This window comes from Candoia aspera, chromosome 1, assembly GCF_035149785.1.
Source record: "Candoia aspera isolate rCanAsp1 chromosome 1, rCanAsp1.hap2, whole genome shotgun sequence".
In the NCBI taxonomy this organism is placed as follows: domain Eukaryota; kingdom Metazoa; phylum Chordata; class Lepidosauria; order Squamata; family Boidae; genus Candoia; species Candoia aspera.
In genome coordinates, this window is record NC_086153.1 from 96,516,690 (window position 1) to 96,534,051 (window position 17,362).

The following is a 17,362-nucleotide window of genomic DNA, read 5'->3' on the forward strand; positions in this document are numbered from 1 at the left end:
CAGAAAATATTCTGCTATAAGAGTGCTACCTAATGCCATTGCTTGTCTTTCCAATGTGTTTACTGATGCTTCCACTTCTTTTGTACATTTGCTTCAGAGCCTTGTTACTCTTCAGTCCCAGAATTTCTGATACAAATCTGTGGCAAGATCCAGTGAACTTAGTTCTGATAGACTGTGCGGTATTAAACGTTCAGTTCTCTTAAGACACTTTCTTCCTCCTCCTCCTAATCCATATGTAACATACTGTATATACTGTAATGATGTACCTAGGGATACTGTATCTTTACCTTAGGTATTTTTTGCTTCATAAAGAATTGTTTGAAAAAAATATTTTACAGAGGAAAAAGACATTTTCCTAGTGGTCGTCCAATATATTGCTATACCTTATACCATATTGATAATTATATACAAGCTTCTAAATTGACCCTTAGAGATAAAAACTAAAGTCTCCTTTGAATCCAGCTTGACTTCTGGCGACTTCAGGGACACATCCACGTAGCTTTCCCAGCAAGAGTAGGGAAGTGGTTTACCACTGCCTTCTTCTGGGATGTTTTATTTTTTATTTTTGACTTCCCAGTTACACCTGGCCAGTCTTCTAGAATTAGCCAGGCCCAATCCTGCCGAGCTTCCAAGCCTGACAAGATCAACCAGGCGGTGCCACCTGCTGAGACACTCTTAGAGATGCATGGAAGCATGTAATATAAGGTTGAAAGTATCCCATTTAAAGAAAAAAATAAAAAATCTTGTTTCACGTCAGTCTCTTGAATAAACTGTGATTGCATGAAGAATATAGTAAGTATTGGAATGTTGTTTAAGTATAACTTGTAATATTGTCTATTGGTGATAATTGGGGAACACTGACCCTGGGGATCTGGTGGTGATAGCAGCAGCAATAGTTTTAAACAGTGGTGTAAGGCGGTTAGTGTTCAGTGCTGATGGCAACTAGTTTCTGCTGTTTATCCTGCCCTCTCCTTTTCTTCAGTTGCATTTTGTTTTTGTTGTCCCGATCTCTGTTCTGCCTTCTGGATTCTTGGTCTCTGTTTTCCTGACTGGTTTCCTTGCTTTCTTCTCTCTTTGGCTGTTTTCTTCTTTCCTTCCTTCTCCCTGTAATAAAAAACTACAATACATTACAAGGTATATAATTTATTCACAAATGATCAGTTTTTCTTGGTTAGCCTGGCATTCTCAAATTCTGAACTGTTAAATAAAGAAAAACATCTGACATTGGCCTCTTCCAAAGAACAAGACTGAGAACAACTGGAAACAGGGAGTTCAGTCCAGTGTCACCATCTTGACATACTAATTCAAAATACAAATTATAGTCTTTGTCTTTTCATTTTAAACAGTGTTTAAAGAGGAATTATGCACAATGTCACTATTTATTATAACTTATATAAAAACCCTTTAGACTGCTATAGTTGCATGTCAGGATTGTTCACTATAGCATATATTATAATCAGACGAGTAAAACTGCAATATCATAGCATTAGCATTGTTGCATATATTTTAATAATTAGTAATACCCTACAATTAGTAATACCCAAGAAAAGGTCTGTAAGAGTCTTCCCTATGGCAAGCAAGCCAGAATGTAAAATCAAACAGTAATAAAACATTTTTATTTATTGCATTTATGTCCCATCTTGTTTCTGTGGAATATTGATCTACATAAATGGCAAGGAATCTTCTGTCAGGATCCCTCCCTCTGCTCGCCTGCCATTAAGCACTGCTACACGTTTCAGCCTGCTACACACATCAACAGATAAAGAGAGAGCAAACCCGCATCAGCTTCACAGACATTCCTTCGTGAGCCGAGCCGTTAGAGCCAAGGACAAACTGCTGATAAGTCTGATACCTGGACTCTAAATCACTCTACCGAATTAACAAACTGGGAGGGGGAAGTCAGGAGTGAGAAAGAGCTTGTTTACAAGACAGGGATGAGGTCACAGGGAATGATTTAGTTTCAATGCTTTGGCGCCAAAACCATTTTCAGAGCTTTGCAACTTTCCTGTGTTAATTGGATTTTAATAAAGAATTCTTCAAGTTTTCTAATGGACTGTCTAGAAAATTTCTAAGATTAAAATCTTGGTACCGGGATCGTCACATCTTCCCTGATTTTGTCCCCACAACCCCGAGAAGGAATAACTGGGCCAAAGACATAGAGCGCTCAATGACTGAGAGTGGACTTAGATGTTGCCAGTTAGTCATATGATCATAGAGTTGGAAGGGCCAGGTAGGCCATCATATCCACCCCTTTGCTCAGTGCAGGAATCCACATGACTCTAAAACCTACACTTGAAGACATCCAGGGAGCGAGAACCCATTATCCCTCTGGGTAATGGATTCCACTATCCATTACATTCCAACTTCGCAACCCCCCTTCCACCTCCTTCTCATCCAGCAACCTGTGAGAATAACACAATGGGAGATGTCCTGATAAGGGTTTCTGTGAAACCTTTGATCAGGGAATCTGACACTGCTCTTACAATGAAAGTTTTTACTATCATTCAACCAGAATCTGCCCTCTAATATTAAATTACTATTCCATGTCCTAACTGTAATAAATCAGAACAAATCTTTTTGGTTGTTTGGGTGTCAAGAAAGTTTCAAATGCCATATGGGATAAATCAGAACAAATCTTAATGATCTTCTATGTCAAAATCATTTCAGATACTTGAACAGTACTATTTCCTTCAGTCTTCTCAAGGTTAAATAGGTCCAGTTCCTTCAGTCCTCTTCATAGTATTAGTTAGTAGCTCTTGATCATCCTCATCTGAATTTCAGAAAAACTGTGGCTGAAACTTACTAAAATGTGGTGGCTAGAAATGGACACAGCACTCAAAATGGAGTCTGACCAATGCAGAATACTGGAACTAATACTTCCCATGATTTGGAAACTACACTTTTATGCAGCCTAAAATTACATCTGCCTTTTTTTTTTTTTGCTGCCATATCACACTGCTGAATCATACTCAGTTTGCAATCAACTATTCTAAGATCTTTTTTATAAATAGTATTACCAAGCCAGGTATCTCCATCCATAACATGTGCATTTGATTTTGTCTTCTATGTACATAACTTTGTGTTGTCTGTTACATTTCATTCTATTATTTTCAGCCTATCTAACCTATCAATTATCTCTGAATTCTCTTTCTCAAAATCCCATCTAATTTTGCATCATCTGCAAATAAACATCCCTTCCACTTCTTTATCCAAGTCATTAAGGAAACATTGAAAAATAGACAATCTACAATTGAAGCTTGTTGGAACTCTACCACAAACAATGGTTCCAGTTTGATCAAGAACCACGAAAGATGTATTTCAGTACAATTTTTGGATAACTGTATATCCACATAATTGTTAATGCCATCCAGGTTATGTTAAACTTGTTTACTAATCAGAATGTTGTGGAATACTTTGTCAAATGCTGGAAATGAATATAAGAAATCATCTTGGAATGATGGCTTTCAGAGTCGATGTCAGCCCTTCAAGGTAGGTCAGGTCAGGAAACAGACATCATAAGGATTCCTGGAATGCTACTTTGTTGTTATAGGGTATAGTAACAGAATCTTGAAAGCCTCCCTTCCAAGGACATCTCCACCTTCCTTTACAAATGCTTTGCTTAGACCAAGATATATTGCCTTCATAGGTTTCCCACAACCTATTAAGGAAATTACCTAATTAAAATAAAGGAAATAAGGTTAATTTTGCAGGACTTGACAAATCCAAGGCCAGGACTTTAACCATTACTCTATACTGGCTCTTAATAAAAATGATAAACACAGCTTACATAATGACAATCTGATACTAAAGTTGAATATATTTTCTTTTCAGTTGCCTATCTATTCCACTGGATTGTGGGTAAGGAAGAATGAATAACTGAAACTGACTTAAAAGAAGAATTATTTTCAATGCATATGATTAATGCAGTTGGAGAAAATGTGACAGTGTAGATTCTTCAAGCGATGAAATGTATAAAATGAACAATTGCTCTCATTCTGAACAACTTTGTAATATACAGTATGGCACTTATTTATGTGAGCTACCATAAAAATCCACTAAGGGGAACCCTTGTGCTTTTTAAGTCTGTCTTTTGAAATCTTTTTAAATAAAGTTGTATTCTTTTTAATGAACAACATAAATCTCATTGTTCTGCGGCATAGTCTATTCTGATTTTGAGTGTATGAATTCTATGCTCAGTTTTGTTTTTACAGTGTTTGTAGTCTCTAAGTCCATCTGATTTATCATATTAAACAATCATAAAAGGAACAGTATCATAAGTAAGAATTGCTCTCTGGTCAAATATTTGGGCTAGGTATTTTCTAGTTGGAAGGAATCCATTTAATTGTAATTGTGTCAGACCTTCAATGTAGGCCAGATCAAGGAACAGACCCTGTGGGAATTCCACAACTACTGCTTTATACAGTATAGTAACTGCAACTTGAAAGCCTGTCTATGTTTCTCTTTGTGCCATCTTCTACTAAACAAAGTTAAAGTAGGGTTATTTTGCAAGTTTGGTCTAGTGGTTAAGGCAATTAAGCCAGGAGACTGTGAGTTCTAGTCCTGCCTTTGGCATGAAAGCCGGCTGGGTGACCTTGGGCCAGTTGCTCCCTCTCAGCCCAACTCACCTCACAGGGCTGCTGTTGTGGGGAAAAGAGGAGGAGGAAGGAGTATGAGGTATGTTCGCCACCTTGAGTTATTTATAAAAATAATAAAGGAAGGATAGAAAATAAATTAATAAATAAGACACACACTTGTCTTGTAGGTTATGCTATAGAAAGAAGAGTGACAGTAGATGCAGTGCCATCACATTTTGTGACTCTTGGATACAAGGATGAGAAGATGGACAGAATTATGCGCTGGACATAATTCAGTACTGATCCAATGTTAGGGACCTTCACAAATAGGGGAATTTTTTATAATAGTTCCTTAGCTGTTCTTAACAAACTAATGTGTTTGAGGGAAAGCATTATGTTTAAAAATAAGCTAATCTTACTTGCCAAACTGTATTTACTGACTTTTTTAATCACAGGATTAAGAGGCATAGCAAGTGATAATATGTTATTTGAATCCCTCTGATTTTTTGCTGCTGCTGCTAGGCTTTCCCGGCCTTTATCCTGAAAAGACTGGTTTGCAATTTAGTCAGGACACAGTAGCAGTTCAGGTCTGGGTGAAACAGCTTAGTTAGGTTGCATACAGTAACCCTGGTAGGACTTGTGTTGTCCATCCTACCAATCCATGCATTGTAGCACAAAAAAGGAAGAAAATAGGTAAAAATTCAAGAAGGAGAAAATACACCAGGAGAACCAACTTCTCAAAAAAGTACTGCCACAATTCTTGATTACTCCTAGGCCACTTCAAGTCACCTATAGTTCATTAATGCAATATTACATATATTCCTAGCACCTTTCTCACTTCCAAGAAGCATGACCAATTTTTTGGAAACAGGCCAACTTTCAAATATACTGAAGCTGAACTTGACAGATGCTGGCTGAAACAGAATTTTAAGTACTCTGCTTCCTCCTTCACAAGGCACCTATCCAGTTCTAAAGATATTGTAAATTCATTTGCCAGCAAATAGCTCTACCTTCTTGTATTTTAAGTGTATGCAGAGTTTCTGTTTCTACTAAAGAGCAAATGTGAGACTCCCTGCTTTCAAGAAATGTTATCCTGATGGCAGGGTTTTTATTAGAACAGTCCCATAGGCACAGGAAGTAGAATCTATGGTTTCCAAATGATTATTTATAGTATTTTGCAGTTCTGAGTTATATTATATGCTATTATCACAGTAACAATACAAGGGAGATCTGGGTGAGGGTGTGTATGATTGGGTCAAAGTCAGCCAGTAACTTTCGTGCTCAAGTGGAGTCTGGAAACCAAACCCCCAGTTTTGTGTCTAGTCATCTTCAAAATGCCTATTAGTAGGTATGTATTTCCCATCACCCTAACCCTTAATACAATGTCCCTGCAGTAAGACTGTCCTTGCACATGTAGTCATCCATTTATAAAGTATGAACTAGTAATCAGGCTATTGTCTCTATAAGAATAATAGTACTCATATGGGCAATACTTTTGGAGCATATATTAAATCCTGATGGAATTACTTGGAAAGTTCTAAAATATGCTGCTTAAACAATCTCCACACATATATAACTTGTATACTATATATGATATGGATGATATATGTATATGGTATTACTTAGGATAAAGAATTTTGGTATAAATAGTTGTAACTTCTTTTTGGCCTTCAACAAGATTCCCTTGAGGTCATCATAGTTCTTTATGAGACATTAGTTCAGCTGGTGGAGGCGTTTGAACAAACCAGGAATACAAATGTGATGCTGCATTATGTCAGAATTGCATGTTTAGTCTGCATTTCAAGAAATAATCAGGAAAAGTTATACATGATAAGGTACAGATGCTCCTATCCCACAGATATCTTAATTATTTCAAGTACAATATTATAGTGAGAAAGCAACCAGATGAATTATTTGATTTCATGTTTTAATGATTTGTAATTCAGACACTTCTAAATTGTTTCTCTTTTAAAAATAAAATTCACTTTAAAATAAAATCAAAGTAACTGCATCCCTCCCCAATAAAATACACATATTTGAAATGGTTTGTAATGTAATAAAGACTTCTCTTACACCAATAACATTTTTGTTCCCAAAATTGTAAGACTCTAAGGGAGTAGGAGATACAAAGTCCAATACCGTCCCCCAAAGTCTGACAAAAAACTCTTTAGCTTCATGAATAATGTGTGCCTTGTGTATTAAACAAAGGTATTAGAAATAGGCAAGCTACTCTGGCCATAGCACTTTCAGAGCATATGGCTCCATCTGAGTCACGAAAGTAAGCCAAAATTCACCCTACATGGGAAAAAAGATAGAAAAGCTTTTTTTCCCTTTATCCAAAGAAGAAGATTTTCTAATATCCAACAGAGATACAAAGGACTAGGAAACAAAATGTACCCTCTTAAATCAGGTGAGGGTAGTTATATATCTCACTTTATGGAAGCAGATCCTGTATTTGAAGGACCAAGTCTAAGTCTGCTATAAAGTTAAAGTAGGAGAAGGGAGATTGATATATATATATATATCAATATATTACATAACCACCCATCTTGTACCAAACTCTGGGCGGCTCACAACCAAAAGATAAAACCACATCTATGTACAATAAAAATATTAAAAACAAAAATATTAAAACAAAAAAATATTAAAATAAAAAAACCTGGCATCTTAACTAAACTTAGCTCACCCTATTCCAGTGCTTGGGGGGAAAGCCAGGTCTCAAGTGCTTTTCAGAAGGTTAAAAGGGAGGGAGCCAGCCGAATTTCAGGGGGAAGGGTATTCCATAGGGCAAGGGCTGCCACAGAAAAGGCATGCTTCCTAGGTCCCATAACATGGCAACATTTAAGGAAAGGGACTAGGAGCATGCCCACCTTATCCAATTTGGTAGGACGGGCAGATGTCCTTAGGGAGAGACAGTCACAAAAATTACCTGGTCCCATGCCATATAAGACTTTAAAGGTAATAACCAGCACCTTGAATTGCACCTGGAAGGAAACTGGGAGCCAGTGCAGCTTGTGCAACAGGGGTTGTTGTGTTGTAACTTCCAGGTGATCTTTAAGGGCAGCCCCATGTAGACCACATTGCAGTAACCCAACCAAGGTTTAACCAAGGCACAAGTGACCATGAGCAAGGCCTCCCAGTCCAGGAAAGGGCTCAATTGGCCCACAAGACAAATCTGTGCAAAGCCCACCCTAGCCACAGCTGCCACCTGCTCCTCAAGCAGGAGCTCTGAGTCTAGGAAGACCCCCAAATTGCACACCAGCTCAGTCCGGGCGAGTGCCACCTCATCCAGTTTCAAAGATGACATATTGCCTGGGGGGCCAAAGACCCAAGCCACTCCGTCTTGTCAGGGTTGAGCCAAAGCTGGTTTCTCTCCATCCAGGCCCTTACCACCTCCAGGCACTCAGTCAGCACCACAACAACATTGCCTGCCTGGCAAGGGGTAGAGATGTATAGCTGGGGATCATCAGCATGCTGATAATACCGCTCCCCATGCTGTCAGGTGACCTCCCCCAGTGGTTTCATGAGGATGTTGAGAGGTGAAAGACTCAAGCCTTGAGGCACCCCAGATTGCAGGGGCCTAGGGCTTGCTTGACCTCTCCTCCCCCACCAACACCAACTGGAATTGGCCATGGAGAAAGGAGGAGAACCACTGCAAAACAGTGCCTCCCACCCCCAACCCCCAAAGCCAGTCCAGAAGAATACTATGGTCGCTGGTATAGAAAGCTACTGAGAGGTCCAGGAGGGCCAAAATGGTTGCACCACCCCCATCTTGAGCTCTCCAAAGGTCATCTGCAAGGACAACCAATGCCGTTTCAGTGCTGTGCACCAGCCTAACCCAGACTGAAAAGGGTCCAGATAATCTGCTTCATCCAGGGCCGTCTGTAGCTGAGCACCAACCACCCTCTCAACAACCTTCCTCTCCTTTTTCATGCATGAGCACCACAAAAATAACCTCAATAAGGCACAATAATGAATAACACTATTACATTGTAAAAACCCCATTGTTAAAGAAGAGTCTGGTTAAGCCAGATTTTGATTATAAACAAAAGAAAAAGAGGGGAAAATATGCAAAAAAACTACATTACTATAATGTGTATGCAGTTGGGGCATACTGCTTAGCTTTCATGGTGCAAAGAGGAGCATTTTGACAGCAGTGTTTACAATGCCCCTGTTTTCTTTTCAGTTGTGCTGTGGAAGCTTGTAGGTCTTACACTGAATGCTTTGAGCAGGCATTTCAAACTTTTTTTTTTTTTGCTGCTGTGCCACAAGATACTAAAGGAGATTTGCTGAGGACAAATGCTGCCATGGAAAGGGAAAGACAGCATAGGCCACAATGGACTAAAAGCCATCTAATTAGCCTTGGCAGCAGAGATATTTAGGTGTTCACTTGCAAGCACTGAGAAAATGGAAGGGTAGCATTTATTGTTAAGACTACATGAGACATTTTAAAAAAAATTTTAATCTGTTCAATCATGTCCGATTCTCAGAGACTGCCTAGACAAGTCCCTGCCGTTTTCTTGGCAAGGTTTTTCAGAAGTGGTTTGCCATTGCCTCCTTCCTAGGGCTGAGAGACAGTGACTGGCCCAAGGTCACCCAGCTGGCTTTGTGCCTAAGGCAGGACTAGACCTCATGGCCTCCCTGTTTTTAACCCAGTGCCTTAATCACTACACCAAACTGGCTCTCATATGGGACATAGCATACACCTTTTGCTATGATTAGCTGAATATTACTTATTCTAGTTACAATGTTAATATGATGTATGTCAAATGTAATGCCAATGATACCCTATGCACTGGAGTGATGGTAGAGAGTTTAAACTTTAGGATGACATCTCCTGTTCTGTCACTAATTTTGCTTCAAAATTAGTAGGAATGAGATCAGCATAATCATTAAGAGAAAAACTCATTCTTCCTGGGTATAAATCTTGCAAAGAAAAGCTACTGTGATTATTTCATGGGAATCTCCAATATAGTGCAGTACTACAGTACAGTAGTACATTCAGCTTCACAGATTTGGCCATTCAACTTTGTCATACAGTACATACCATGAATATAATTCTACTGTCCTGTATCTTCTTTTTCCTTCTTCCTAAAACTGTAAGTGCTATTAAGCATGCACAAAACCATAAACAGCCACATTACACATTTCGTATTGGATTCCAAATCATTCTGTCCACAGAGCATGTTATAGATCGGCATGCTAAATACTTGTTCAGAAATTCAAAACAAACAAGAAGTACTTCTTCATACCACACATGGTGGCCAGGCTACTTGGGTCTCTGTGATACCTCTCTAATTAATGCAATGTGCTCTGGATATATCCACACTTTTTAGAAAACTTGTGTGATCACCTTTTCTTTTCCATTTTGTATGAGAGTGCTGATTTTGAAACAAGGTATATAGGCTTTCTTAAGATCAAGAGATATCTAGTCTGTTTTATATTTAAAATATTACCCCCCCCCAAAAAAAAACCCCTCCCTATGTTGACTTGTCCATGTAGTTACCAGGAATCCCTTCCTCTGACTAATAGGCACTGGGGTAATATACAATAAAAGTACCATATGTTTAACATCATAACAATAAACAGAAGCAGAACCATTCATTTCAATAAAGTCCAACAATCAAAGTTGCAGTTAGAAGATAAAACAGGATTTAAAGTTTTGATGGAACAGATTAAAACTGTCCAACTAAAATATGTAAAGGAGAGCCAACCACACATTCCTTGAGAAAAAATTCTATAGCTTAGCTACTAGTAAATAAATCCTATTATAAGAACATACCAACCTAACTTCCCTAAGTGGTAACATGTATAACAAACTATGTAATGATGATCAGAATTTACAGGCAATTTAATATATTGGGAAGTTTTCTTTCAGATTTCCTGGCCCAAATTAGTAAGGGCACTGTCTGTTATTTTATACTATTCTAAGAACTCCTAAGTGCCTAGGTGGATCAGATCAAGATCAAGATCAAGCTGGTCTAGAAAATGTTGTATCAATCCAAGACTTAGATGGGCCATTGAAAATAGACCAGTAGTCACACAGCTAGGCAACTAACATCTTGGTTAGTTGTGGTCTCAGCAATTACCTTGAAGGCCCCCCCGCATCAGATTTGCAAATTCCAGTTGTGCAGTTTGCCACTGTTTAAACAGGAGGCTAAGCATATTTCTAGGCGTTTTTGAAAGCATGACTTGAAAGAGAATGATTACAAGCAACTATTTAAACACATATTTATATTGATTATGGATACACTGAACAAGATGTATTTTTGTTCTTTATTAAAATAAAAGGAGCAGTTAAGAATTTGGATGTACTCACTTTTCTATGCTTTATATTATTTAAACCCCCCACTGGGGCTAATTGACAATATAGGGCTAATCTGCCTAAGGTATTAATGGAAAGAACTCATGAGGCTGATTTGGGCATCTCTCTGGCAGCTGTGCTGAAAGTCAAGAAGTCCATATGTTGCTGAAAGAACCGGTACTGATTCATGTTCTTGGGAATTGTGACAGAACTGGAAACAAATGCAGCTAAAATTAGTCATGAGGCAATGGAGCAGTTTAGCACAGTTATTGTAGATTCAGACTACCTTCATTTGGAAGGCCCAGGTTCAAACCATTCATCTCATCTCATCTCATCTCATCTCATCTCATCTCATCTCATCTCATCTCCCCTCCCCTCCCCTCCCCTCCCCTCCCCTCCCCTTATCTGGTGATCTCTCAGTGTGTGGGAAACTGAATTTTTAAAACCCTAGGTATACCCTCTTATGTTTTTTGAGGGAGGGTGAGTTATAAACATGTGAATAAATCAGCCAGTACTGGACTGAAAGAGCAAGAAACTTGAATTCCATGGTCATATTATATATTACTAATTTATCTATTGAATGTATGTGTGCCCTAATTCTAAAACAGAAATTGTCTATAACAGCTGCTTTTACAGAAACTTAATTTTTCAGGTAATAGTTCAATGCAATATAATAAATCAATAGCAATATTTATGGAAATTCTTAAATGGTGTGCCCTGTATTTGGACTGCCCAATCTGGCTGAAAATATTTAGGCACCCCTTGAATGGCAGCCAACAGATACAAAATACTCAAAGTCTTTGTTTCTATCTAGCATCTATCTAGATTTTTACAACCCAGATCTCATACCTCATACCTCATCATAATCATACGATGAAATTATAATAAATGGTAGGTGAGCTATTATCTATATTTTGATGTTCCAGCACTTGGATCACTCACTGGCAGTTCCTTATTAATATATAAGCACATTTCTAATCATGTATTCATTTTAATTTACTAATTCCTAAATCCTTCTGGAACCAATGGCCCTATTCCCACAACACTCTTAATTGGGTCAGTGGAGAGCAGCAATTTCATGTGTGGTATGAGAACACCAAAAAAGAATCAACTAACCCCATCAGCTAAGATTCCAGGGGGTTGAATTTACCCCTAAACATACCTATATTAATGCAGAGAGATCAGCTAATTCCAATGAAAGTTAAGTAGTGGGATTGTTCCATTTTATAAAACTAATTTTCAAGATTTGACAATACTCCTCTGGTGACAGGGTTAGATATCAGATATCATCTGAAGAAAGGGGGTGGGGTCTTGGTATTCTCAAAATTGTAATTTTTGGTCTAGTTGCTGTGTACTGCCAGAATCACCAGTGAGCAACTTTCACTGGTTTAGTGACTGGCTGGGTTAAGTATCCTATGGGAATGGGGCCAGATATTTCCAGCCAAAAATAAGTGGAATTTGCAGAATGGAGCATATTATCAGTGTAAACAGTTACATGTGATAGAAAAGAACAGAAGGCAGGAAGAAAATGAACCCTGGTATGAGATTCATTCCATATTAATTTTAAATTATCCCTCAGATTGTAGCAAATCTCTGGATGGAGACAATTAGAAAGCAAATTAGCTTGAACCAATTTTTAAGGTCAAGAGCAAAGCACAGGTATTGATACCACGTGTCTGAATATTTGTACTGAGGCCACTGTTTTCTATAGCATAAAACTTAAAAGGATTATAATTTTTCAAAAGGATTATATATATGAATTGCCTTATGATCATCTAAACAAAGCAGGGGGGAGCAAAAAAAAAAGAGTAAAACCCACAATTATGTAGGTACTAATGTTTTATGCATTAGTACCTACATTTGCCATTCCAGCTGCAGGGCTGGGAGGGAGCTAGGTCCACAATGGAATTTGAGAATTTATTTGTTTAGAAATATTTACTGTAAGTTTTGTTTTCTTAATATCAGATAATTTTATAAGACTATTGCCTACCCTCAATAGAAAAAACGTATACCATTAAATATATATTTAGAACTAAATCCTTCTACTTAAAACACTAATATAGAATGATAAGGTTCTTCTACATTTATAATTGCAGTTTGGTTACTAGTATTCTAATAATATATTACCTAAACAACTGCTATAGTGTAACTATTTCTCAGTCAGTCTCCAGTCTCAATTTGCCTTGAACAAATGTTTTACTGCTTGCAACTGAATGTGCAATTGTTAGTTGCTATAGGGATACACACAAATAGTCCAAACAGCATGTGTTAATGGAGAAACATATTTTCTCAATTTCAGACATATCTGAAACACATGTCAGCTAATACCTGTTAAACCACTGTTAATAAAAATCTCTTTCTCTCTTTTGAAATACATTTTCATGCATCACTAGAAGCTGAATCCCTTCCCACAAGTTTCATCCTTGGAATTCAGTTGCAGATGAGACTGGCTGCTTCTTTCTTTTGATTTAAATTTTGTGTTTTGTACAGTTGGGTTATATAGGTACTCTAATCCTTTGTTACTTTCTGATTTTAATGCCAAACTCAGCATTCACTGCATGGGTTTTGCACTGTTGTTCCTTGGTTTTATGTTTAATTTTAATATTTTATTAATTGTTCCTTGTGCCTAATTGACAGGATTGAAGATTGTAACTTAATGTTATAAATAAATAAACGTGACCTATGAAGTCTTTTTAAAAAGAAACATGGCATCTATAGCAACTTTACCACTATATTCTGTGAGATGAAAATTTCTTCTCTATTAATTCAGCATTAGAGATCATACAAAGGGAAGACTAAATTACAATTTATTACATCCTAGTTGCCTAAACTGTGCTCGAGTTTAACTGTTAGTAATGTCACAATAATACGATAAATATGGTTTATATAAGGTAGGAGTCTAGACTAGATGATATAACAGGCTTTTGGACCTGATGTAAATAGTTTTTCTTATGCCTTCACTGACTTGGATACTTTCTAAGCCACTAATAAATGGAACTAAATGTGCTTTGCCAGTCTTCCTTTATAAAAACTGCAGTGAAGGTGACACTTGGAATAAGTGAGGAAGAGAGATGCCAAAGTCTCAATACCACTTTGAAAGCATCCCATCAAATCCTGGGTAATAATAGAGTAATAAATAAATGTTCCTGAGCTTGGTGGTTAAGAATGTCCTAACTGTGTTGCTATGCATGGAAGTATTTCATGGAAAAATAATTAAGCCGTATTAAATTTTGCCATCGTTACATTTAAAAAGTCTTTTCTTCCATATGTTCTTCATATTTTGGCTGAGCTTAATAGAGGTGCTTATATATTATTTGTTTTTCTTTTCCTCCCTGCCCTTCCTTTCTCTTCTGCTTGCAGTATTTCCAATACTCAAATACTGAAATGCTAGCCAAAGACATCTCCATCCCATCTACCCAGTTCTCTTCCTCAGCATTATGTGACAGCATAGTCTAATTCATTATGGGGACAGCTGAAGGAAGCTAAGTTGCTTGCCTCTGTTACTGTAGCTGGGTGCGCTATCTTCTCAGAAGAGGTGCCAGGTGAAGATAACTGGAGTGTCTGGTAGAGCAGGCAGGTTATTGGAGGAAATGTGAAGTATGAATGTACATTTTCCAATAGTAGGGAATATGTATATTTTGCATGCTTTATTTTGGCTCACTTGATTAAAATCCATAGAATCTGGTCTATGTAACCCTAAACCCAGAATTTTTTTTTGTACCATAAACATGCTGTTGTTGTAATCGCACAGGAGATATTTAACTGATTTCTTTCTCACTTGTTTGTTCTCAGAATAATTCAAAGCTGATATGCTTTTGTAGTTTCTATGACTCTGCTTTAAATATTGTAGATGTTCATCTGTATAATCAGATTATGTTTTGCAATATTGTTATCAGATTACAGTATTACAAAACAAGAGTGCTCTTAATAGAAATTATTCTTCTCTAGTTAGTCTTTTTACCCAGAACCCTTCCTAGTAGCCCCTTGCATAGTGCTGCCACACTTCCTTGCCATTCTGCTGCTGGCTTAATTACTTAAAGAACCAATGAATTGTCAAGAGAAAAAGTAGATGGCAATGAGGAGGCACAGGAATTGCCTCTTTTACCTACTCTGGGAAGGACCTATGTAACCTCTCTGCTCTTGAGTGGGTAGAAGAGGGAAGAGTAGCTACACAGGATATGGAACAGCTATGGGCTCATTCATGATACCAAGGCCTCCACATCTTTCCCAAAAGTTAATCTTGATGTTGGCCCTGGAAGCCACTCTACTACACATAGTAAAGGTACAATAGGAGGAATCTTCAACAGGTTCCAGATAAAATTTATATACTTTACTGGAGTAAGACCACTGTATTTGAGCATGCAGTCTTCAGAATAACTTTGGGGGTGGGGGGAGGGGTGCCTTTGAGTCAGTCTTTATTCCTGGCAACTGCCTGGATAAGTCCCTGCATTTGTCTTGGCAAGATTTTGGAAGTGGTCTGCCATTGCTTTCTTCTTCCTAGGGCATAGAGAGTGGGACTAGCCCAAGGTCACCCAGCTGGGTTTGTGCCTAAGGTGGGACTAGAACTCACAGTCTCCCAATTTCTAGCCTGGTACCTTAACCACTAGACCAAACTGGCTCTCTCTTACTTAAACAGTAAGGATGTTACAGGAGCCACTTCACTGAAACAGCTTGGAAACTGTTGCATTTATTGTATGAAATGTTAAGGATTGGGCATACATCTATACAGTATATTAAACTTGAGTGTTTCAGAATTAGTATATTGCAAAGAGACACACAGATACGCGCACAAAATCTATCCACAAATTAGAGCATTCATATGAAAATTATGCAAATCCAGTTCATTATTGTGCAAAATTATGCATAATAAACTAGTTCCTTATTATGCAAGTTATGCAAATCCAGTTCCTTATTGCCTACTTGGCCCTCTGCATTTTACAAGTTATCAATATTTGAAGAACAAAATTATTTAGTATAATTTAGGATAAACATTATTTAAGATAAAACAATATATTTATGATAAAATAATAAGAATCATGAATAAGAAAAGGATAGTAAAATATCCAATTACATACTCTGCACTGGTAAGCAGTTTAAGAAAAGAATATATTTTATGGTCAATTCCTAATGTAAAACTAAATGACTGACTGACTGACTGAATGAATGAATGAATAAACGACTTTTATGGTAAGAGAGTCTCGAAATGTTCAGTATATGTTTTAATAAATTGTTTACTTGCATTACATACTGCACAGTTGGAAAATAACTGTGAGAGTAATCCACAGCAGATAACATCCCAGTTACATCTTAGCCCATCTTAAGAATGGGGGAAAGGGATGAGCAACATACAAAAAGTGCTAATGCAAGTACTGCTCTAAAACTAAGGGCAATTGCTTTTTGTCAATATACAAATTTGAAATTGGTGCAGAATCTGAGAAGTACTTGCACAGAAGGATTTCAAAAAGTTTCCTTGATCTCAAGTCTTCTCTTTTAGCAGATAAGTAGCTTATTCTCCTCTTACTTAAAGGGCTTATTGCGGCATGTTATGAATTCCAATATACCCCTTAGGTTATCAATTACTTACGACAGGGGTTTGTGTTCAAGTGAATTTTTTTTTCTCTGTCTCTCTTGGGATAAAACAACAACAACAACAACAACAAGTGGTGATAAGAAAGACAAAAAAGTCTGGATAGTGGATGTTGCAATACCTGGAGAGAGCAGAATAGAAGAGAAAGAACTGGAGAAAATCACAAAATATAAAGACCTGCAAATAGAAGTAGAACAGCTGTGGCAAAAGAAAGCAAAGGTAGTACCAATAGTAATAGGCACCTTGGGTGCAATCCCAAAACATCTGGAGCACCACTTGAACACCATCAGCAGTGACAAAATCACAGTCAATTGCAAAAGGCAGCTTTACTTGGAACAGCTTACATCCTGCGACGATACCTTTAATATTATTAAACAACAGCATCTGCCTTCATCAGGTCCTTGGGAAGGACTCAATAGGTGGACAAAAATTCCAAATCCAGTCTAAACATCTGGCTGACTGTGCGACCAACAACAATAATAATATAGAACCCCATGAAGTTCTCACGGAACCTGAAGTTTCAGTGGAACACAGTTTGAAAATCCCTGTCTTATGGTGTTCTTGCTTTCTTTAGGATAGACAAACCAGTCCCTTCAGAGGTTTTGTATTTTCATACTTTTACTGTCTGGGCTGGATAGAGTTTATGGGCATTCAAGTAAAGAATATCTCAGGGGTACCATATTTTCTCCCCCACTCTATCTTTATCCCACTTTCAAAATATAAATTCATTTAACTTACTATAATGGTCTGTGGGATTGACCTTGGGAGACTGACAAAGAGATGCTGCCTAGGGAACAGGCAGATAAGAGGGAGCATAGCCCACTGCTGCAAGTGGAGCAAGAGGCTCAGGAAAGACCCTCCCTACGTTCTCAGGCTGTAAATGTAGCAGCAGAAGAA

At 37.7% G+C, this 17,362-nt stretch overlaps 1 protein-coding gene across 1 annotated transcript in view; it reads right to left on the reverse strand.

Moving 5' to 3' along the window:
• Positions 1–592: 592 nt before the first annotated feature.
• The window catches only part of RSPO3 (R-spondin 3), a 65,426-nt gene continuing 48,656 nt past the window's right edge, over positions 593–17,362 (reverse strand). Inside the window, exon 5 of the mRNA XM_063310296.1 lies at positions 593–1,104. Within this exon, the coding sequence (XP_063166366.1) occupies positions 920–1,104 (185 nt within the window). The 3' untranslated portion in view covers positions 593–919. The remainder of the gene's footprint in view (positions 1,105–17,362) is intronic.